The sequence below is a fragment of the Cucurbita pepo genome, chromosome 6 (assembly GCF_057944985.1).
Source record: "Cucurbita pepo subsp. pepo isolate OVF chromosome 6, ASM5794498v1, whole genome shotgun sequence".
NCBI lineage: Eukaryota > Viridiplantae > Streptophyta > Magnoliopsida > Cucurbitales > Cucurbitaceae > Cucurbita > Cucurbita pepo.
Window position 1 is genome coordinate 1,666,142 of NC_141803.1, and position 22,929 is coordinate 1,689,070.

Below are 22,929 nucleotides of genomic sequence, written 5' to 3' on the forward strand. Positions count from 1 at the left end.
ATGTGTTAAAAATTTATTCAATTATTTCTAGCAGTAGGTTTGGCAGTTACACGTTTGCATTCAATATATTATCAAATTTTTTAATTTTATATAAATAAATAATATTGGATGAATTTAACTTATTAAAATAATTTTGATTAATTTAACTTTTATTCATTAATAATATATTATAAACAATATTCCGGTTTTTTAATTTACTCAACACCGATCTTATTTAATAATCATTTAGATTTTTTTAAATGGTAGTTATTTTCTCAAAGACGTCAGTGTCCTATTTTATGCTTTGTAAGGTAACATATTAATTTTTAGCTAAATTTTAAAAATAAAATTTTTAATAATTACATTTTTTCGTTTCTAGAACTCTGGAGATGATCATTTCATTTTTAAAATTATACTTATTCTCTCAAAATATCAACATAACACGTGGCGGATAGTAGATGTATCCAACGCACCACCCAGTCTTTCATTTAAATAAGGCAAATACAGAGTTCATTGGCGCGGAAGGAGCTTCAAATTTAGAGAGCGCGAAAACCCTAGCAGAGCGAGGATGGCGCTCGATCGTCTTCATCAACATCATCAAGCAGCCGATGGATTGACGAACTTATTCACGAAGGCCAATCACGATCTCTCGGTTGTTCAATACAGGCTCGAGAAGGAGTTTCAGCAAATCTATCCTGACAGCGTAAGAGCAACACGATCTTCCTCTTCTTCTTCTTCTTCTTCTCGTTTATTGAATGGAGGCAGTTATTGGTTTAAGAAGGAAGCTCTAAGGCTCGAAATGAATGTAGAATTGTTTATGTCTCTCTTCGCTGTTGGTAATTCATAGTTCTAGTACTAGATCTTTGAGCTTAATGTAGAATTATTTCATTCTACAGCAAAAAAGCATCATAGGCTCTTTCTATTTTCTTAATCGAGGCACTGTTTAGTTTGAGGTCGAAGTTCAAGATCTGGAGCTCGATTTTAAACTATTTGGTTCTCTCTTTGTGTTATTCACTGTACTAATACAAGATCACAAGCTTAGTGTAGGATTATTTCATTCTTCAGCGTAAGAGCATCATAGACTTTCTATTTTCTTAATCGAGGCACTGTTTAGTTTGAGCATGAAGTTCAAGATCTGGCGCTCAATTTTGAACTATTTTGTTCTCTCTCTGCTGCTATTCACTGTACTAATACAAGATCACAAGCTTAATGTAGAATTATATCATTCTTCAGCGTAAGAGCATCATAGACTCTCTATTTTCTTAGTCGAGGTACTGTTTAGTTTGATGACGAAGTTCAAAATCTGGAGCTCAATGTCGAACTATTTTGTTTTCTCTTTGCTGTTATTCACTGTATTAATAGAAGATCTCGAGCTTGATGTAGAATTGTTCAATTCTGCATCGTAGGAGCAAGTAGTCAATCCTGACAGAGTAAGAGCAACATACGTTTGAATTGAACTATTTTGTTTTCTCTGCTTCTAGACTTCTGAGCGGAGGCAGTATTTTAATTGAGGAGGACATACAAGATGTCGATCTTAATGAAGAGTTATTTCATTATCTTTTGTTATTAGCATTTGATTAGTAGTATCACAAGATCTTGAGCTTAACGATGAATTATTTTGTTCCACAATGTTAGAGCAAATAAATCCGGATAGAGTCTGGGCAACATAGTTATTTTCAAGAGTCGAGTCACTAGTTTTCATTTCAGTATTTGGTTTGAGGAGGAAGTACTCAATCTTGAGCTTAATGAGGAGTCCTTTCATTTTTCAATTAGAACCGCAGTACTATTACAAGATTTTGAGCTTAACGTAGAATTGTTTCCTCCTCTCTTGCGCGTCAGTTTATTTCATAGTGCTAGCCAAAAATTTGTTGTAATTCTTGATTTTAAAAGGTTCGCTGTCTAATATTGTTGTTCTGAGAATGGACTATCGAACTTTCAGATTGAAGTTTTCGGAGAATTTAGTCATCCACAATTTTTCTTCATTTTCGAACTTCTGACTATATTGAGCTTTTTGATCTTTGATAAAACGTGTGATTAAAAATTTCCGTTGGTTTCTCTACAATGCATGCCACCATGTGACAGTGATATTGGATTCAAACACTCTTAATGACAGCGATTGTCAAGTCATTGTTTGACGGTTGAGATTGAAAGCCTCTTAAAACATGTAGTGGGGACGGGGCTATCTCGTTATGCAAAGTATTCATCGTCTCGGCACAAAGTTAACCACGGATTTATTTTGAATTCTATCTCAGATTATCCTTCATATTCTTTCTGGAAAACATGAATACAAATCTGTTGTTGCTCAACTGGTGGTTTTCATTCAAGGTTTTGTACATTATTTGCAGGCGAATCCAATGAAGTTAGCTTTAAGGATAAAGAAGATACGGGATGATATATCAACCTTGAAAGAGCAGTGTCGTGAAGTTTTGATGGCCAAACAGGTATCTTGCTGCCTTTACCTTTTCCAGATAGGTATTGACTTGAGGAAACACACGCATTTAACCTGCAAGACTTCGTGCTCTGTACATACTAAGTTGTTTTTTTTTTCTTCAAGAATTAGTTCTGCAACTCCAAAGATTCACTTATATGTCCAAAAATAAATAAATTCTCCATTTCACTAAGATTCCATGCAATGAAATGATATATTACACTTAGAAAAAAAAATGAATATATGAAGTTTGAGCTTAGGAAATGTGATGTCTGATGATAGTAGGATGAATGTATTTGGTGTGTGGAAATGTGACTTTGATTTTGATTTATATATAATTTAAAATATAATGGTATTTTTCATAAGATATAATTAAATCGAGAATATTTTGTTCAATATATTACCTACAATGAATTTCAAATAAATAAATCCTAATGTTTATTAACTATTTAGTTTTTAGTTTGTTTTTGAAATCTATGCTTGTTTTCTCCATTTTTCTTATCGTGGTTTTCACTATTCTTTTATAGTAAAATAGTAACATTTAAATTCTTAAATAACTTACCGATGACAAAGTAGTGTGTTTGAGTTAATGTCTTGTTCATCGGTGCCTCTTTTGCATTTTTATCGGGGAGCAAGTACAGTATTTATTCTTGTTCTGAAACTGAGATTGAGTGATTTCATTACCTATTGCTAAATTATGCAAAGATTACGCGCTGTTCAAATGCAGGATGTAATTGATAAGGCTCGGACGGTTCTTGTTGGGAACAGAAACATGCTACACAAAATGCAAGCATCCATGGGCAAACCCTTTGTCAGAGATGACGATGATCCTGCATTTGTGCAATTCAAGCAGGTATCCATTGTAACACAGTGAAATGGACATTCTTGGAATTTTTTTTCTCAAGTGCTCTGTCATTTGCTTTATGTGGTTTAAAAGGGTTGCAATTTCCAAGTGGTGCTTATAGTTTTTGTACCATTTGCCAGCAAGCATCCAATATTAAATATGCAAAAGGCTTTACTTACGATTGGATATCCACATTAGATGGTCTGTGGGTATTTCGATCTTTTGGATAAAGCTTACACAATCATATGTCTCGCCCTCTCCATGTAGAAGCGTCGTGTTTTGTAGTACTTGCAGTGTCATTTTTCAATGCTAAACCATATCCTGAATTTGTCTTCTGCAGATCACTGAAGAGTGGACAACACAAGTTCAATCAAAAATTGGTAAGAGGATTCTTTTCAAGCTTTCTTGCAATTGATGTTTAGACCTGTGTTTTGAATTCTAGCTTACAATATACTTAAAATATTGTTTGGTCTTAATATTAATTTTAATGACGAATCTTTTAGTTTATGAATTTTTTTAAAAATATATAGATTAATTTTTATAGATTTCGTGTTGATGACTCTAAAAAGTAGTAATGTTTGCCTTTGCTGTTGTGTAGAAACTAGAAAGTTAGGTAGTTTGACTTTTTTTTTCTTATTTAGCATAAGGAATATAATTAATATTTAATAATTGATGTTTTATTTATTGAGTTTGGATTTGGATTTGAATTTGGATTTGAATTTGTTCAACTACTATATTTAATATTTAATAATTGATCTCTTGAGTTTGGATTTGGATTTGAATTGGTTCATGTTTTTCATTCAAAGTTGTATTAATAAGAGGTAATGTAGGGGAAGATGGCCAAGAGGACGCCGAGTCTAGTGACGTCAACAAGTTGCTCTTCTCGGCTGTAGTGCAGGAATAATTCCAAACTATGCCAGGTATCTCCCTTCCATCTACTAAAATCCAAATTATCGACTTATTTATCAATATTGACAATTTTCTTTAAAAAAAAAAAAAAAAAAAAAAAAAAAAAAAAACCATGAAGAAACCTCATGCAAATGTTATTTAAAATTAATGAATAAACATTTACTTACGAAATGATAGTATGTACGTGTTGATAATAATTTGGGCATTTTCTTTATATTTTTGTGATGCATTGAAAATATTAATATCAAAGCTTTCCATTTACAGATGCTTTAAAACAAATGCCAATACTTCCAAGTGATTTCTTGGATGTTATATTTTAAGACATGAATTTATCCAAATGATTGTGGTTTAGTATCACTTTTTTTTTATCTTTCATATTCTGGACTGTTTATTTGATAACCAAAATAATGTGTAACTTTTAATTTCTCAATTCTAGGTAAAATTTTAAAATTAAAAAAAGATCATTCTTCAAAATATCAAATTTTCTTAGTAGATATGCATCTTTCTGACTCTTAAAGCGTTTTTTCTATGACGCGCACTTAAAATTACTTTTAATTAACTAAATTTATTCTTTTTCTCCGACTTAAAGTTTCCGCTCTCTCTCTCTCACTTTCGTTATTTTTTCTCTTCGAACTTTTTCTACCTATGAAGAATTTAAAGTTTCTGCTCTCTCTCTCTCTCACTTTCGTTATTAACTCTTCAAACTTTTTCTACCTATGAAGAATTAAAAATTAATAGGTAGCTTTTATAATTTTACTTATAAAACTAGATATTTTGGCTTCTATTTTTACCAAAAACAGGTCAGATTTTTATTTGAAGTAAAAAATATGCTGCCAAAAGACACAGAACTAACATTTCTTTGTCTTCTGCTTTACATGTCTTATACTTTTTAGATTTTGAACATTATTGAAATGATTCATATTTTTAAGGAAAATAAACAAAGATAAAATAATTAACAAATACAAAGATAAAAAGAAATATTAAATTTTCTGTTGGCTCATGCAGGTGTTTTCATGACATCGTTTACTGAGACCATGAAGGAGAATCTGTGCACACAATTCACTTGCCGACGCTAAAGATGTCTAAAAGTTAAATGGCATGCTTAGCACACCTTGTGAGCCAAATGTAACTTCACTATGACATTCAATGAACAACATGAATTTGACTGATTCTGAAACAATATACAAAGAATCTTAAAGCAGCAAAAGGCCTGCGATCCATTCGCAAGCTGGCTGCTCGATTTTAATGAAAACTGCACTAGACGTTGGTTATGAGATTTAATAAAAATAATAATGGCAAATTATAGTCGACTTGATTAGACCTGGTAGCACCAGATCAGACTCTGGCATTTTCTTTTTTGCTGAAGTTTCGGTCTATTTAGAAATGGGGGGCTCACCCAGCCACTTGGCCCGGTAACCTGTTCCCTGGCAGTCGGAGCATCGGATAGAGCCCTGAAAAATAATGGCACGTTAACCATACTAATTAAACTACTCTATCTGGCAGTTCATAAATTATGGAGAAATAAAGGCCAAGTAGTAGTTCTCTGGATTATCTAAAAGTTAGTTTCAAACAAAGCCTTGTTGTTTTCTTTTGTTGTTGTTCTCTGGATTATCTAAAAGTTAGTTTCAAACAAAGTCTTGTTGTTTTCTTTTGTTGTTGTTCTCTGGATTATCTAAAAGTTAGTTTCAAACAAAGTCTTGTAGTTCAATGAAAGTATCTAACAACTAACTACAAGTAATCTTTTTTAAAGAAACAATATAGTGCATCTGAAATAACTTTACGAAAGACATGCTTTTTGAATGAAATTGGTTTTTTTTTTTTTTTGTTTTTTTTTTTATAACTATATGAAAAAGAAAATTAAAATTGTGTCTAGATGATCTGAAGTATTACTTTAAAAAAATGTCAAAGAATAAAAAAAACTAAAAGAAATTGGATTACTTTTTTTAAAAAAAAAACTATCTTTAATCAAAGTGGTTAACTAGAAAAAAAGAATACAGAGCAAAAAAAGAAAACACCACAACACTTGTACGGTCAAATTTGAAGGAAAGAAAAAAAAATACTTCAAAAGAAAAAGGATTCATTTAAAAACTATTTTTCATCCATATACATGAGAGATAATGAATTTAAAGCGATTGACTCAAAATATCCAAAAATAATGGTGAGAAAAAGAAAACATATTTGCAATAGGTAAAATATGAAAACATTCTTATTAAAAATATTTAAAGAAAAAAGAAAAAATATTTGAAGGTAAAATATGAAAATGATTTTATCAAAAGTGTTTAAAGAAAAAGTGCTTGGGTACAACAAACACATTCCTCAGTTCAAAAAAGAAGCGAGTGTTTAGGAAGTTAATAATTAGAAAGTATACAGAGAATAGGGGAGAATGCGATAAAATGTATATGTCGAGTTGCAAAAAGAAGTGGAGATGCAGAAGGAAAGGAAAGTGTGCAGTGAAAATTTAGGTAGCAGACATTTAGGTCAAAAATAGAAGAAGCACAAAGTAATTCCATCTTTAAAAATGTACTTCATAAAATATAGGAGCCCCAGAGTATTCGAAAGCGCTTTAAAAAAAGTTGATTTTCGTGGTTAAAAACACTTTGACCTACTTGAAATGTTTATATTTGAATACATGCTAAAAAACGCTTATCTAAAAAACAAAAAACACTTGAAAGTGTTTTTCATAATATTGACTTGAAAGCCTCTATTGTTAGTTTCATCCAACACAACGCATACTATTCCTAAATACTTGCTAACCACAGTTTCTAACGTTAGCTCATGCTTCTATATATCCATCTCACTAATGTTTTCATGCACGAAATCATAGTAACTTAGTAAGTATATATAATTATTAAAAAATACTTTCCGTTAGATAAAAACTCAACAAATTGTTTTATCATTAAACACGTTTTATTAAGTATTTATCTGATATATTTGGATAAAAACACTTCCTAGCACCAGAAAAGCCACCGTGAAACTGGTTCCAAACATATCCAAAAAAATACGAGTACTGCAATTTATTGTTCTAGGATGAAAAGAAAAAAGAAAAAGAAAAAAAAGAGATAAAGTTAGTTTCATGAATACCTTGCCGGCGCAAATAACACAGTTAGTGTTTCTGGAAGGAACTTGACAAAGCATATTATCTCCGAGAATAAAGAAGCCTGTTCCCTTACACCATTGGCACTCCACATGTCCATTTGAGTGGCAAGAAGAGCAGCAAATAGGCGTTGGTTGCTGTCAACATATAATTAGGACTGTTAGGCTCTTCATGATGTGAAATCATCTCAAGTTCGAATAGAAACACACCGGATAATTTTTCTTTTGAACATTCTAAATCATATTACAATAATATGATGAACAGGTAACATATATATGCTATGAATATGCTTGTGGAAAGCAGAGATCGAAAGGATTTGAATATTCTACCACTATGTTCGTGAAGACAAACGTTAATTCTAAGCTGACATAGCATAACCGAAGAACCAGAGGATAAGGAAATCATCGGCTCCTAAGCCTGATCGCATTACAGCAGAAAAGAACATAAGCGGACAGGCAACGTGTTATGCTATGAGGACTGGTTTCTTCGATTAGACTAGCAAATGTTGCCATAAATCCTTACAGACTAAGCTAGGTTCAGCGGATTAGGATTGGGAAATTTGCGGTTCCTATTCCTCCTCCTGACCGCGTCACACAGGAAAGGAATGTAAGCAAACAGACTCGTTGAATTATCAGGATTAATTTCCACGATTAGGTTCATAAATATCGGCATAAATGCTAGCAGAATGTTAAAGAAAAAGAATATCGCAATCTCGTTGGAAAGAAACACAGGGCCTAAGAAACAGGAAGAAATCATCTACTCATTCTACCGTCGCTCAAGGACAGAAAGAGAGATAGCTAAATGAAACAGCTACGAAATGAAAGGAAATTACGAGGAGTGTAGAAGATCGCGAGTACCTGAGAGATCTCCCATGCTTGTTCCATCCTCTTGACGAAATCCGAGCTTCCATAAGAATTCACCATAGAAGCTCGCGCGCCACAAATCCTAGAGCTCAGTAGCCTCGAATCGGTGAACGAAACACGATTCGCAGCAAACTCTGAGCCGATTAGTATGATTCTCGTAGAAGAAAATCCTCTGCCGTCAATCGATTTCGCCATAATCACAGGCCTGAAACACACAGAACTAGTCATTTCTCTCCTTTACTTCTCTTCTCTCAATCACGTTCCAAAGCAATCGGATCCTTCCTTTGCGATCTCGTTCGAAACACGAACCGCCAGAGATTTTTTCTGATATTCAAAGAAAGACACGGAGTCGAGAAAGTGGAAGATATCTTGGAGGGTTTCTTTCGGGCCCGCCTCATTTTCGACGAAAGAAATTTCGTTTTTGCATCCCTCCACTTGATTTCTTCTTCTTATCGTGTCCAACTTTAACCCCTCCAACTCAAATCAACCATCGTTTTGGGCCTACTTAGGCCCATTAATAGCCCATCTCCTTTCTTCGGCCCATTAAGACGTGACACGTCGGACATTTTAAAGCTCTCGTCTACAACCACAACGTGAACTTCCTTAATTATTGTTCCCGGTAAATTTGAATCCACGTGGAACATTTAAACATTCAGAGCTACGGTTATTTTTTAACATTAACCAGTTTTCAAATTATTTTTTTTTCTAAATTTAATATATGTCGAGAAATATCTAATATATTGCTCTTTATATTATTAGCCAAACCATTGCTTTCTCGACTTGGCACATAATTGTTGAACAAAATAAAATGTTATTATTTCTATTTACCTAATATTTATTAGGTAGGGCTAAAAATGACATTTAAGATAATTTTTGTATTTTAATGGTAAAAAATTATTAATTAAAGATCTCTAAGATAAATTCTTCCTTTCATATTTTAAATTTTTAGGGTATATTTGAATTGAGGTGTGAACCTTATTTTCAAGTTTGTCAGATTGATAAAAAAATATAAAAAATAAAATAAAAGTTCCAGCCCAAAAACAAAACCAATTTTTTTTCTATTAATAAAAATTTTAATTCAACCCAAATCAATAAATAATCTCATCCAATCTGATCCTTATATTTTGAATTGGATAATCAAGGTTTTGTTAGTCATCCCACCGGTATCTTTTATATATGAAATCGAGCTTATTATTCTCTTGTTTGTCATCTCAGGGATATTAGAAGTCGTAGGCTATGTTATTCAAATTAAAACGACAATTGACATGATGTCCAGTATTTTAAAAAAGAAAGACTCATGTGACATCATTCACATAATTTAATACAATAGTTGACGCGTACAAGTTTACGGTGTAAAATGATATTTTTAATAATACAACTTGAAATGAAATAAATATCTACAATAATTTAAGTATTTATATAAGCATAAATAATCTAATGGTAATGTATCTCTCTTAATTTTTGTATAGAAATTACAAGTCACTCGTCAATTTTTATTTCTTATTTTAATTGAAAATATAATTTTCAGTATAAATTTCAAAATTGAGAGATAAAAAATGAAAAAAAAAATATATAGAAATAAAATCGATTCTATTATATATATATATATAATTTAGCTACAAATTTATAAATAAAAAGTTAAAAAAATGAAACAGTACAGGACGCAAGCTTATAGGTACCGTTATAAAGATCATCCTCGGAGGTCAGAAAATAATTTCCAAAAGCTCAAAAGCACTCCACTCCCTCTCTCTCTCTCTCTCTCTCCGATGGAAAAACATCTAACCACCATCTCTTCGCCACCGCCGTCAACTTCTCCGACCACCTTCGTCCAAGCCGACCCAAACTCCTTCAGAGACCTCGTCCAGAAGCTAACCGGCTTTTCCGGTCACTCCGAAAAGCTTCCGGTTACTCACCTCTCCAAACTTTCCTCTTCGAATTCCTTACCTCCCGCCACAGACCATCATACCGGTCCCCGCCGGTCTCCGTTCAAGCTCCAAGAGCGCCGGCACACAATACGAAAGCTAGAGATCAAACTCGGCCCCACTGGAATTTTCAAAAACTCGCCGAGTCACCCTCGCCGATTCGACTCGCCCATTCCGAGTCCGGTTACGCCTCTCGCCGCCGAGTTCCTGTTTTTACGGAAGCCCGGCGTAGCCTCGCCACTGACGCCGCCAGTAACGGCGGAGGATAAAGCCATAGCCGACGGCGGCTTTTACCTTCACCCGTCTCCGAGGAGCTCACAGCCGCCGGAGCTCTTGAATTTGTTCCCGTCTAAATTCACCAATTGAGCAATCTCAAAATGCATAAAAGAACGAAAATGAAAATTGGGGGTTCCTTTCTTCAAGTAATGTCTCTGTATATTTTTAATTTTAGTGCAAATTTTTTCTTTTTTTCTTTTTTATTTTCGAGGATCTTTGAGCTGATCCATTGTAGTTCTTGAATTTAATTTAATTTAATTTAATTGTATAAAATGGAAAAAAAAGAATATGCTTTTTAAATGTAAGTTTTCAACATTTCAAATTTCAAAGTGTCCTTAGGATAAATTTGTTTGAAATGTTTGATTCCATCATGGTTGAAACCTATCAAAAAGTTTTTTGTTTTATTATTTTTGTCTATTTCAATAAGATTAAATTTTTTATTTTAAAAATTTTAATAGATATTTTAAAGTTTTAAATTAATATATATCCCTTTTTTTTTTTTGTTCAATTTGTTACCGACATTTTACATGTGATTGTATTATTAATTTTTTGTTGTTATATTTAAAGTTGAAATGAGTTTAATATTAAAATATGAGTAGAAAATATTGTGTTTGAACTCTTAAAATCTAATTTTTTATTGATATTTATTTTATTTCCTTCATCATTAAACTAAAAAATTACTTCTATTTAGTATCTCAATTTTTAAAATTAAATTTATAATCATTTTTAAATTTTTAAATATTTATTAAACATCTATATAAGAAAAATGGAAGTAAATAGAGATAAATATTAAATTAAGAAAAAGATAAATAAGTTGGGACACGAAATTTTGTCAAAGAAAAAAATAAATGTGACAATAGACATTGAAAACAAAAGTCCACGACGACACATTAGTGGGTCCCACCCTTTAGCTGTAAGAAAGAACATTGACATGGCTTTGTAGTGGACTTGACGCTGTCGTTCTCGTAAACGGAATATATGTGTTGTGGGGGGCGTGAGCCGTTGGATGGATTCATTGAACGGCGGAGATGTCAAGTTTGATAGCGGCTGTTTTGTCTGAACACGGCACGTGTCTAATTGGACCGTTCGAGAGCTCGTAGCTTATCCTCCAATCTTGACAAACGCACCTCACGGTATACGATTTTCTGTACACGTGTCGTTTTCTGTATGGTTGGTGACAGGAATTCCACACGGAAAATTGACTTCATTTCTTTACGCTTTTTCAACTGACTTGTGTCCCAATTCGATTTTTTTTTATTACCAATTACGTCAATCCTAGTTTGTAAGTTTTTAATTTTGAAAATAAGTTTATTATTATTATTTTAATAAGTTGTCGTGCACTTCATGTTTTTTTAATATATGAAAGTCATAAAAATGTCTTCGATTATCTTTACTTCATGATTTCATGATTGTTGTCAGACCATCGCTATTGGCTACTGCCATCCACCATTGACTACCATACTTGGTTGACGCATAATTTTTACGCGTGTATAGATTTATTAAAATGCATAAATTAACAAATTATTAAAAAAAATAAAAATATCAAATAAATAATAAACATTTTTTTTTATTGATACTAGGGATGGTATGCATTATTGTTTTTTTCTCCTTCATTATAAATTTAATGGTTAATTTGATAGAATTCTTAGAGAATAACCAATTAAATAATTACGTGATTTTTAGATTATTTGAAATATAATCAAAATTAATTGGTTGGATTTAAACTGAAATTGATATTATTATTAGTATAAATTTTTTATTTTAAAATGTACGGATGCAAAAATAGATAAATTGGTTGTTGTTATTGACCATTTGTGTTTGCTTTTTGAATAGATTAATGTTATCCGTCGCTTTGCGTAACCGTTAGACCTATAATATAAGACTAACATTCCACTCTAAGACTAAGACGTAATCAAGCTAAAGACGGAAAGTAGATGTCAACACAAAAAATGGACGGGTAGATGGATATTAATAATTGATACTTCAATTCTATTCATCGAAAGCAATGTAAAATTGGAGTAATTGATTGTTTTATATGAATTAGCGTAAACCAACAAATATATGGTTGAAATAAAAAATAGTAGTGTCAACTAAAATCGTGCATTCGAGTATCGATATTTGAATTTTTGGTTTAGAAGAAAACGTGTCGATTATCGCTACAATTTCTCGAACACTTTGTTGAATTGACAGTTTAATTTTGAACATTTATTGTCGAAATAAATTTAGTACAATAAGTAATTGAAAGTAACTAGATTTGAACTGAAACCCGAGTAAAAGAGGGGTATGTGAATGAACCGAGACTACGTCTATTCAAGGTTTTAAAATTTTTCTTGACCTATTGACACGACACTCAAAGTCTTAAGTTTGATTTGACATAAATTTTAATTTTCTACAATGTATTTAATATATTAATTAAAAATTTAAAAGTTAAAAGAGCTTAATAAAATATGATAGGGTTCAAAATCTAAATAATATAAAATTGTGGATAAAATTAAATTAAGAAATATAAAATATTGTTAAAAAACTATAAGATAAATATTGAAAATTAATATTTTCAAACAAATTGTATATTAATAATTATGTCACGTTAATGATTGACAACTAATAGAATATAGGGAGAATTTATTCAACCTTATGATTGAAATAAATAGAATATGAATATAAATGCAACAATTAATATTGGACAAAGAACTTTAAATTCTCTTATGATAAATAATAATAATAATAAATTAATTAATTAATAGACATATCCTCTAATATCGTGGGATGTCCCCCAAACAAATCTTGACATATAAAATAATAATAAAATAAAAAAAAAAAGTATTTTTTTGTGTTTTTATAATTAAAAAATAGAATAAAAAGGGGGGGTTTGAGGCACATTAGGGTCAAAGGAGTTGTCAAAAATTGTCACCACAAAGGGGCAAAATGGGAAGGGCATCATGATTATGATGGAGTGTTTGGGGGATTTGTTCTTATTCTTTGAAATGATTGCTACCAAAAGACATTCTCTCTACGTAATAATATGCCCTTTGAACCTTTTCTTAAATTGTGGAATTCAGCATATGGGGTTATGATTCTTGCCACTTTTGTTCAAAAATTCCACTACCTTTTTGTTTTTGTTTTTATTTTTTCTAAGTGAATTTTTCTATTACTATTATGATATTTTTTTAATTATTAACTTTTTTTTTTATTCCATTTTGATTGATAATTTTTCCATGGAAAAATAATGGATCACATAATTAATAATCGTGTTAATTGATTAAAATTTTAATAATATATTTAAATTATTACTACATATGGACGACCTAAAATTAAACCTTTTTTTATATATATTTAGCCATAAAATAAATGGCTAGATTAATAAACATATCCATTAATTTTGCACTTTATTTTTAAAAATACATTTCATTTTTGAAAAGTTTCAATAATAACACTTTTAAACTTAAAAAAAAAAAATATATATATAAAACACTTTTTTCACTAAAATAAAATTTAACCATGTTAGCGTTTTTTTTTTAATAAAAAAATTAAAAATTATATTTGAAACATATTCATTAGTATTTTTAAAACAAAATACTTTTCGTCTAAAATCAAAATATTATATTTTGAGAATTTTTAAGGAGTATTTTAAATTTTTTTTGGAAGTAAGATATATATATATATATTTTTTTTCACTAAAGTAAAATTTAACATGTTAGTGTTTTTTTATTAAAAAAATTAAAAATTATATTTGAAACATATAAAAAGTTCATTAGTATTTTTAAAACAAAATACTTTTCGTCCAAAATCAAGATATTATATTTTGAGATTTTTTAAAGATATTATATTTTGAGATTTTTTAAAGAGTATTTAATTTTTTTTTGGAAGTAAGATATATATATATAATCTTTTTTGGAAGTAATATGTATATATATATCTTTTTCACTAAAGTAAAATTTAACCATGTTAGTGTTTTTTTTATAAAAAAATTAAAAATTATATTTGAAACATGTAAAAAGTTCATTAGTATTTTTTAAAAAAATACTTTTCGTCCCAGATATTATATTTTGAGATTTTTTAAAGAGTATTTTAATTTTTTTTTTTTTGGAAGTAAGATATATATATATAATTTTTTCTTTGAAGTAATATATATATATATATTTGAAATAAATTAAAAAATTTAAGGATATTTTATTAATTTAACCCAAAAACACAACTATAGATACTTGGCTTAATTATATATATACTTTCATTTTATTTACAAATGGGTCGGGCCGAACAAATTGATTTATGGCAATGGGCCGAAACCCACATCGGATGTCCTCCGCCCAAATTTGGCTCCAAAAATTATGGAAAGAAATGAAAAACATATGGATTAGAATTATATATATAACCAAAAACTGGCCTAAATTATAATTTCCTTTTGAAATTTCAATTAATCTGATTCCGAATTGCAATGGCGGAAGGATATTAATCTCTTTGTAATTTCTTGAACATAAATAAGCCTTCAAATACGATTAGAAAGAACCGCTGCAAAAGGATCTGAATCTTGAACACCGTAGGCGACTGAGCGAGTTTAAACTCAACTCCTCCATCTTATAATTGGAAATAGTATTCTGAATGGAGAAGGGCAAAGGATTGATGGTGGACGGCCGGCGATGGGCCGTTGATTTCTCCGACAATTCTTCGTCGAACTCGACTCGCGACATTGTTGATCCTCCTGGTTTCACCCGTGCTTCTCAAGATCAGGACGATTCGACTCTCAGCCGCCAAAAGAAGGATGCCGAATCCAACTGGAAGGCACAGGTGTTACTCGAAATTCTATTATTTCGGTCGATTAGGGTTTTTTGGTTTCTGATTCATTTAATTTCATACTCGGATGTTATTTTGAGATTGTTCGTGCTTAATTTTTCACGTATCTCGCTGGATTGTAGTATTTCCGTTTTTTAAGCATTTCCGATCGACTGTTGGATCTGTGAGTAGTTTGAGTTTTGGAGTAAATTCTAAGCATGCTCAAATGTTAACGAACTATCACAATGCTTTCTTTCTATGTTTTTTAATAAAATTCTAAGGATGAATCTTTGTTCCACGATGTTTAATTCTACGTCTCTGCGCTCCTGCTGGTGTTTTTTACCGTCAACATGAATTTTATTGTCAAATGTAGTAATCTAACCGTAGAATATACGAGCAGAAAGCTTGGGAAGTGGCCCAGGCGCCTTTGAAGAATTTGTTCATGATGGGCTTCATGATGTGGATGGCTGGTAGCACTGTTCATTTATTTAGCATTGGTATCACATTTTCAGCTCTTTGGCAACCCATAAGCGCCCTGCAAGGCGTTGGAAAGGGTAGGATTAATATCCATTCTCATTTATTTAGCATTGGGATTTTTTTTCCATTTTTATTTTTGACTATTGTACCTCTCCTTGTCTGATTTTGCATTAAGCTGGCTTGTTTTGGCCAATCTGAATGTCTCACCTTCCTCTTCCCCACTTGGTATCGTTTTTTTTTTTTGCTAAATTGTGCATGGTTAAAGATGGAGAGATCTTCTGATATGAACTAAGACATCAATCATGCAATATAAACTTCAAGGATGATGTAAAGAAAACGTTGTTAAAATTATCAACATTTGTTTCAATCCATGCCACACTTAAGAAGAATCAAGCTTCATTGTTATAAATTTTGGGTGGATCATAATTTAGAGATATGAAGTTTAGTTAATGCATTTAGGACCTTTTATTTATTTTAGGTTACATTTACATAGTGGTTAATTATGGTTATAAAGTATGAATGTTACCATTCTTGAAATGCGTAATGGAAGGTCAAGAGTTTCTTTTTTAGGCTATATAAAACCATGTATGTTGTATTTTTCAAGGAAACTTGGAAAATGTAGTAAAAAGGCATTTTTGCTTTCGTTTTGCCAAGGGCTAAGTTTCTTTGCAATTCTATGTAGTTTAGATTGTATGTTTAAAATAATTCAAGCTTGACATGATCGATCTTGCTCGCGGAGTGATTCGAATCTCAAACCAGTATTCTTGCCTTGAGATATTCGATCAACTAGATAATCCTAATCTTACTTCCCTTGTAGTGATTCCATACCATTTAGTATTAGAACTTTCTCTTGGGTTGATTCCTTATCATCTTCCAATGCATCTATGTTTCCTCATTGAGGCTCTGCAAAGAGGCACGTTAGGAGCGTAATGATGTTATATAAGCTATACATTTTTGAAGTATGTTAGGAAAAATTATATAACTTGTGGGATGTTAGTGAATTGATTTAAGTTGGTTGATCATATTGTTGCTTGTTTGGATTGATATTCCTTTTCCCTGCAGTCTTTGAGCCTTACAAGGACAGTAAAGTTGATCTTCTTGGACCTAAGTTGCTGTTTATTGCCCTTAACCTCGGAGGCTTAGCATTAGGTGTTTGGAAGGTGAGTTTTCTAATTATTGTTCTCAGCATCTCTTTAGTATTTATCGATCGCTGCTTAATTTTCCGACGTTTCAAATGTGGCTCTTGCAGCTAAACACTTTGGGGCTTCTGCCAACTCATGTATCCGACTGGGTTTCGTCTCTACCGCCTGCTCAGGTTAGAATCTTACTCTTATGCTAATATGATTACCCCTTTGCCCAGGCTTGAGCATGTCGCCTAAACTATTCGCAAATTTCAGAAATGATATATGGAATTTGTTCAATGGTTGTAATAGCTTCATACCCTGGCAGCTCATAGGCTTCATGTTTCAATAACATGTCGTGGTAGTCAGATACAGTGTTAGGATGCAAGTTCTCCATGCTTTAATTTTTGTTAGAATGCAATTTCTATTGTTAATAATCAAGAAGAAATATTTTGACAATTGGTTCAGTCGATAGAATTTCTAGGTCATCTATTTGGCATACTTCTTGTGAGATCCCACATCGATTGGAGATGGGAACGGAATAGTCCTTATAAGAGTGTGGAAACCTCTCCCTACCAGACGCGTTTTAAAACTGTGAGGCTGACGGCGATACGTAACGGGCCAAAGTGAACAAGCGGTGGGCTTGAGCTTGGGCTATTGCACTTTTTTAAGGAAAGTTAACGCGTTTCTAATGTGGATTGAGCTGTGATTATTAATGATCGGCAGTGGAAAGGTCGGTTGTAGTTAGCTTTACTTCAGACTCAATTTAGTTAGGTTGGTGGGATGGGGGAAAATAGGAGGGAAGAATAAGTTAGGAGAGAAATGAATCTGATCTATCGCTCAAGTGGTCAAGGCATTATCACTTCGACCAAAAGGTCAGAGATTCGAATCCTATTTGTGGGCGAAGACTCCACTGAGTCAATCTTGGCACTGAAACTCATAAGCTGATGAAACAGGGACATAGTTGGGATGTGTGCTTAACAAAACAATAGTAATTTGTCACGTTTTTTCATTCGTTTGGAGTACGAAGATAACACTAGTTTTGATCAGTGCCATCACCTTGGAACTTTGATGTTAGTCCTTCAATCCTCGGTACCATTGCTAAAGATTCATCATCTTCTTTCTCAGGAGGTCGAATTTTCTGGTGGTGGCATTTCTCTTCGTTAAGACACACACCGCTCTGAAACCGACCGAGGAAATAGGAGCTGCTCGTTGAAGATTGAATATCATGGGCGGATTGCTTGTGTTGTGCAAGAACATGATGGTATCTCTTTATATTACTCCTGGATGGATTGTGCTTGATCAAGAACAATGCTATACAGATGTGTGCTGAAGGCACAGCTATTATTTTACTTAGGATGTTACTGACTGGTAAAACCATCTCACACGGTATGCTAATATGCCTTGGTCTCTGTAGGCCCGGGAACAAAATGCTTTACTTGGAATACGATTAACATATTTTGATTTTTTTTTTTTTTATTCTCTTATGATTAACATAGTTTTAGCGTTTTTATTTGGTCCATTTGTTCAACAGATATTCCAAAAAATAAATATTTTTCTGTAAAACTGATTTCTATAAATATTTTTCTTAATATATAATAATAATAATAATAATAATAATTATTTTTTATCAATGAGCCTTTAAATCTTTGATTTGTAATGCTGCAAATAAATTTTTGTAGATAAATTTATGGAATAAAATTGATTATAAATTATAAGTGAGAACAATAATCAATTATTGATATGATATTTTTGGAGTAAAATAAAAAATACAGATTATAATAGAAATGCGTGAATTTTTTTTTATCCTCGATTCTTAAGAGGACTTAAAATGGACTTAAAACGCTTTTTTTTTTACCATTGATAGCTTCGACCTTACTAAGGGTTTTTTTTTTTTTTTTTTTTTTTTTCACAATCGAGTTTTTTCTTCATGTAGTAGGTGATGTACTGTTGTCTTTGATCATGATAACACTTGATGTGGTTTGATGGGGGACACGCACATATCACTACCAGTTCACTTTGTGGGGGTCATGAGCTACTCTCTTTTAGTACTGTAGCTAGTTTAGAATATTTCAATCTTGGTAATGTAATTATTTCTATATATTTCAACAAACATTGGGTCAGTAGTGGAAGAGACTTCTTTAGTACAATACGTGATACATTATTTCTATATATTTCAACAAACATTGGGTTAGTAGTGGAAGAGACTTCTTTAGTACAACACGTGAAGTTCAAAACTTCCACGTTAAGAAAATAACGAGTATTTTTATTTACTAAACTACCCTCAAATTCACATTTATGACACAATTATGAAATTCCTCTAGGTTTGATTTAGGGATTGTAAGAGAGACCAAAGAAACTCGCCCCATTATATGATGGGCCTGAAAAGGGGAAATAATGGAATGGTTGTATTACGAAGTCCCACCAGTCAAAAGGCACCGCCTTTCCTTCTTCGCCGAGTCCTTCCATTTTCATTCCATCCAAACACACACGAGCTCTGTTTTCCCCTCACCTCCCCTCTCCACGATTTTCCCTTCATAAAACGTGGGAGATTGATTCCTCAACCCCAACTCCTAAATTTCCTCTTTAAGAACACATCACATTTCTTTCCCCCATTTTAATATAAATCATCCGTTTGATTTGTAAGAAACAAATCTGTGGTTCTGTGCATCTCTTTTTGAGCATGTTTCAAAGAAACCCATCTTATTCTAACCCAACACCATGCAATCATCTAGCTGATTACAAGCTCAGATATGGCTTAAACGGCTATAAATCCATTCAAAATCACCTTAAAACTACCCCAAATGGAAGAACCAGTATTCAAAACCCCGATTCGAAGCTACCCAGATGCGGTTCTTGTGATGGGTATGAAGGGAGGCTCTACATATGCTTGATTTGTGCTTCAATCTCTTGCTCAAATCATACCCTTCTTCATAACCAGTCCGAAAACGGCCATGATTTGGCCGTCGACGTTGAGAGAGCGGAGCTTTATTGTTATGCTTGCTCCGATCAGGTTTACGACCCGGATTTTGATCGGACGGTGATGTCGAAGCACATCGTCGCCGCCGTACTGGAGAAATCGCAATCGGCGGAGAGATCGAGTAAGAGGAGGAGATTTGGATCGATAGATTTATTGGATTTGAAGAAATTGAAACCGTTGATGTCTGTTAAAGATCAGCGGTCGAAATCGTGCTATCCTTTGGGATTGAGGGGATTGAATAACTTGGGGAATACTTGTTTTATGAACTCTGTTCTTCAAGTGTTTCTTCATACTCCGCCTTTGAGCAATTACTTCTTGAATGATCAGCACAACAGGGAAACTTGCAGCAAAAGACCCATTGGGCAGCTGTGTTTACCTTGTGACATTGATCGTATTTTTTCTGCTGTGTTTTCTGGTGATCATATGCCTTATAGTCCAGCTCAATTTCTTTACAGGTCTGCCATTGTATCATTTGCCTCAATTTCTTAATTTTCTTTGTGAGTTTACTGATCTGTGCCTGGTTCTAAGTTTTTTAGCTCGGTTAGGTTTAGGGTTCGAACGGTTTGACCGTTTGGTCAAGATTATATGTCTTAACTAGTTGAGTTCTGGCGGGTGGGTGGTTTGCAATTATGTATATATCCTAATCTATTAGCTTAAACTTTTAAGTTAACGAGGGATTAACGTGTATCGATGTCGAGTTTATACGTTGAACTACTGCCATGCCATTGCCTGGATTGTTTTGATTGATCTATCTGCTGCTTTCAAATCTGATGATTTTGGGGTATTTTCTAAACTTTTCAAATGTTGTTTTCAAATCTCTAAGTTGGTGGCAGCACTCTGCAAATTTAGCATTTTATGAGCAGCAGGATGCCCATGAGTTCTTCATCTCAGTTCTAGACCGAATCCACGAGCGAGAATGGAAATCGAGGAGCCAAGAGAAAGGTGATATGTTACTTTCCTTTCTTTCTTTCTTTTTCGTGTTTAATTGTAACAGCCCAAGTACTGCTTTAGCCTGTTACGTATCGCCGTCAGCCTCACGATTTTAAAACGTGTCTGCTGCTAGGAGAGGTTCCCACACCCTTGTAAGGAATGTTTCGTTAACCGATGTGAGATCTCACAATCTACCCTTTTGGGGGCCTAATGTCCTCGCTAGCACACCTCTCAACGTCATAGCTCTGCTACCAAATGTGAGATCCCATATCGGTTGGGAAGGGGAACGAAGCATTTCTTATAAGAGTGTGGAAACTTCTCCCTAGTCGACGTGTTTTAAAATCGTGAGGTTGACAACGATATGTAATGGGCCAAAGCGTACAATATATGCTTAGCGGTGGACATGGGCTGTTACATTAATGTTTAAGCTTTATTCTATGCCTGTCACATCTAATTTGGCTGCTTCGGAGTGCTTCGAATGCTCTAAAGTTTTGGGTGGTTAGAGATTTCTCTGTGAAGAACACGTTCATGCTTTTGAAATAAGTACCATTTTGAGTTAATGAATAGAAACGATTGTTCTTCGTTCGTTCGGAACGGTGTTTAGTCGAACTAAGATGAGATAAAAATGGGTATTTGAAGTTTGAGTAGAGACTAGAAATGCATTTACCTTAACTTGTAAAGATCATCTGAATTTTGGATTCCTTTTCAACAGAGAATGGGGACTGCAAATGCATTGCTCACAAGGCCTTCTCTGGGCAGTTGAGATCAGACGTGACCTGTATGACCTGTGGATTCACTTCAACAACTTATGATCCATGTGTGGATATTTCACTTGACTTGGACACCCACGATTTCTCGTCTAGAAATATTGCTAGCAAGTCGACGAAGCCCGTGGATTCCAGCAGTAAATCTACGCTATCTGGTTGTTTGGATCTTTTTACGAGACCCGAAAAGCTGGGATCGGACCAGAAACTTTTCTGCCAGAATTGTCAAGAAATGAGAAGTTCAGTGAAGCAAATGTCTATCAGAAGGCTGCCATTGGTCTTGTGTTTGCATATCAAACGATTCGAGCACTCTTTTGTCAGACGAACGTCGAGAAAAATTGATCGGTATTTGCAGTTTCCTTTCTCCCTCGACATGATCCCGTATTTGTCGTCTTCGATTATCAGAAACAGATATGGGAATAGGATTTTTGCTTCTGAGGGTGACGAAATAGATCCTTCGTCGAAGTTTGAGATTTTCGCTGTGGTTTCTCATTCGGGGACGCTTGAGTCTGGTCATTATGTGACATACTTGCGTCTGAGAAGTCGATGGTATAAGTGCGACGATGCCTGGATCACCGAAGTCGATGAAGAAATGGTGAGAAATTCTCAGTGTTATATGATGTTTTATCTACAGAAAATACCGAACTACAAACCGAATGAGGATTTGAGCTGCCTTCCTATTTCCCCGCGCAACGATGCGTTCCAACAGATTGCTGGTTGCTGTTAACAGCGGGATTCGTCGAGATTCGCCGAAGTTTTCCATATTATGCATCACACATTCAAGGCCGACTAAGGATCAAAATGAAAGGTCGAACGATCAGTACTTTCAGAAAATGACTTTTGTCGTGATTGACGCGTATTCTCTTCAAGAAATCACTACCCTGAATGTTTCTGCTGTTGTGCAGGCAGCGCCAGAATTTCGTCACAGGAGACTAACGTGACGTTAAGCTGGTCGCTAAGGCTCAAACGACAGGACGATATGATATCGAAATATCGAAAAACGTTGCGGATTGGTATCTTGAAAGATGAAGATGGGTGCTACAAAATGGTCATGTGTATGTCAAAATTTAAAACTTCATACAAGTTTATTAAAGGCCTCGCTCATCAAGAGAATTGTTCATTGCAGACACGAGGGTAGTTGAAAAAAATGCTTTTTTTTTTTTTTTTTTTTTTTTTTTTTTTGGGTATTTTATTATTATTTTATTTTTTAAAGTTTATTTTAAATGACAAATTTATTTGCCTTCACGATTATAAATATGTTTTTTTTAATCTCTACCCTATATCTTGAAAATTTTCAATTAAACATTTTTAGATTATATATTTCTCAAATGTTTTTCAATTAATACAATTTTTTAACTAATTTTTTATTTATTAAGATTTTTTAAAAATAACCTAAAATCACCAAATAACTACTTTTAAATCATTTATCTTTTAAGGCAATATATATATATATATATTAATTTTGTGTAAAAATAACTTATAAATTAGATATAAAATTAATTGCAAAAATATTTTTTTTTAAATGAGTATGTTCAATACAAAAATGGAAATTCAAAATAATTATTTAACTTC

General features: G+C 33.0%; 5 protein-coding genes across 6 annotated transcripts; 4 read left to right on the plus strand and 1 right to left on the minus strand.

The window, feature by feature from the left end:
* The first annotated feature begins 458 nt into the window (after nucleotides 1-458).
* On the plus strand, nucleotides 459-5,434 carry LOC111796477 (spindle/kinetochore-associated protein). Of its 2 annotated transcripts, none has more exons than XM_023679111.2 (6): nucleotides 459-682; nucleotides 2,325-2,420; nucleotides 3,135-3,260; nucleotides 3,592-3,631; nucleotides 4,088-4,171; nucleotides 5,166-5,434. In XM_023679111.2, exons 1-5 carry the CDS (start codon nucleotides 548-550, stop codon nucleotides 4,153-4,155), a joined length of 465 nt encoding a protein of 154 aa, XP_023534879.2. In that variant the 5' UTR covers nucleotides 459-547; the 3' UTR covers nucleotides 4,156-4,171; nucleotides 5,166-5,434. The 2 variants fall into 2 exon arrangements, with proteins under 2 accessions (XP_023534879.2, XP_023534877.2); XM_023679109.2 differs by having other exon boundaries at nucleotides 461-682; nucleotides 4,082-4,171.
* Nucleotides 5,127-8,552, minus strand: LOC111796478 (DnaJ/Hsp40 cysteine-rich domain superfamily protein). Its single transcript, XM_023679112.2, has 3 exons — nucleotides 8,112-8,552; nucleotides 7,242-7,391; nucleotides 5,127-5,611 (listed from the first exon to the last, which is right to left on the minus strand). The coding sequence occupies exons 1-3, from the start codon at nucleotides 8,343-8,345 to the stop codon at nucleotides 5,534-5,536; spliced, it is 462 nt and encodes a 153-aa protein (XP_023534880.2). The 5' UTR covers nucleotides 8,346-8,552; the 3' UTR covers nucleotides 5,127-5,533.
* Nucleotides 8,553-9,825: 1,273 nt separating this feature from the next.
* On the plus strand, nucleotides 9,826-10,510 carry LOC111797541 (VQ motif-containing protein 11-like). The gene has a single exon (XM_023680574.2). It carries the CDS (start codon nucleotides 9,884-9,886, stop codon nucleotides 10,403-10,405), a length of 522 nt encoding a protein of 173 aa, XP_023536342.2. The 5' UTR covers nucleotides 9,826-9,883; the 3' UTR covers nucleotides 10,406-10,510.
* A 4,241-nt stretch (nucleotides 10,511-14,751) lies between these two features.
* Nucleotides 14,752-18,157, plus strand: LOC111796567 (uncharacterized). The gene is made up of 5 exons (XM_023679241.2): nucleotides 14,752-15,100; nucleotides 15,486-15,639; nucleotides 16,625-16,722; nucleotides 16,812-16,877; nucleotides 17,812-18,157. Exons 1-5 carry the CDS (start codon nucleotides 14,915-14,917, stop codon nucleotides 17,848-17,850), a joined length of 543 nt encoding a protein of 180 aa, XP_023535009.1. The 5' UTR covers nucleotides 14,752-14,914; the 3' UTR covers nucleotides 17,851-18,157.
* A 914-nt stretch (nucleotides 18,158-19,071) lies between these two features.
* On the plus strand, nucleotides 19,072-22,482 carry UBP22 (ubiquitin-specific protease 22). The gene is made up of 3 exons (XM_023680758.2): nucleotides 19,072-20,118; nucleotides 20,487-20,605; nucleotides 21,306-22,482. The coding sequence occupies exons 1-3, from the start codon at nucleotides 19,367-19,369 to the stop codon at nucleotides 22,082-22,084; spliced, it is 1,650 nt and encodes a 549-aa protein (XP_023536526.2). The 5' UTR covers nucleotides 19,072-19,366; the 3' UTR covers nucleotides 22,085-22,482.
* The last annotated feature ends 447 nt before the right edge of the window (nucleotides 22,483-22,929 follow it).

What these genes read in the sequence shown, in the direction of transcription:
- LOC111797541 (XM_023680574.2), top strand. Translation starts at nt 9,884, where the DNA reads ATGGAAAAACATCTAACCACCATCTCTTCGCCACCGCCGTCAACTTCT.
- LOC111796567 (XM_023679241.2), top strand. Translation starts at nt 14,915, where the DNA reads ATGGAGAAGGGCAAAGGATTGATGGTGGACGGCCGGCGATGGGCCGTT. An exon ending in AATCCAACTGGAAGGCACAG is followed by an intron (nt 15,101 to 15,485) that starts GTGTTACTCGAA and finishes ATATACGAGCAG; the next exon opens with AAAGCTTGGGAAGTGGCCCA. An exon ending in CGTCTCTACCGCCTGCTCAG is followed by an intron (nt 16,878 to 17,811) that starts GTTAGAATCTTA and finishes CTTCTTTCTCAG; the next exon opens with GAGGTCGAATTTTCTGGTGG.
- LOC111796478 (XM_023679112.2), bottom strand. Translation starts at nt 8,345, where the DNA reads ATGACTAGTTCTGTGTGTTTCAGGCCTGTGATTATGGCGAAATCGATT. An exon ending in AAGCATGGGAGATCTCTCAG is followed by an intron (nt 7,392 to 8,111) that starts GTACTCGCGATC and finishes ATATGTTGACAG; the next exon opens with CAACCAACGCCTATTTGCTG. An exon ending in GTGTTATTTGCGCCGGCAAG is followed by an intron (nt 5,612 to 7,241) that starts GTATTCATGAAA and finishes ATTATTTTTCAG; the next exon opens with GGCTCTATCCGATGCTCCGA.
- LOC111796477 (XM_023679109.2), top strand. Translation starts at nt 548, where the DNA reads ATGGCGCTCGATCGTCTTCATCAACATCATCAAGCAGCCGATGGATTG. An exon ending in AGCAAATCTATCCTGACAGC is followed by an intron (nt 683 to 2,324) that starts GTAAGAGCAACA and finishes CATTATTTGCAG; the next exon opens with GCGAATCCAATGAAGTTAGC. An exon ending in CATTTGTGCAATTCAAGCAG is followed by an intron (nt 3,261 to 3,591) that starts GTATCCATTGTA and finishes TGTCTTCTGCAG; the next exon opens with ATCACTGAAGAGTGGACAAC.
- UBP22 (XM_023680758.2), top strand. Translation starts at nt 19,367, where the DNA reads ATGTTTCAAAGAAACCCATCTTATTCTAACCCAACACCATGCAATCAT. An exon ending in CCAGCTCAATTTCTTTACAG is followed by an intron (nt 20,119 to 20,486) that starts GTCTGCCATTGT and finishes CAAATCTCTAAG; the next exon opens with TTGGTGGCAGCACTCTGCAA. An exon ending in ATCGAGGAGCCAAGAGAAAG is followed by an intron (nt 20,606 to 21,305) that starts GTGATATGTTAC and finishes CCTTTTCAACAG; the next exon opens with AGAATGGGGACTGCAAATGC.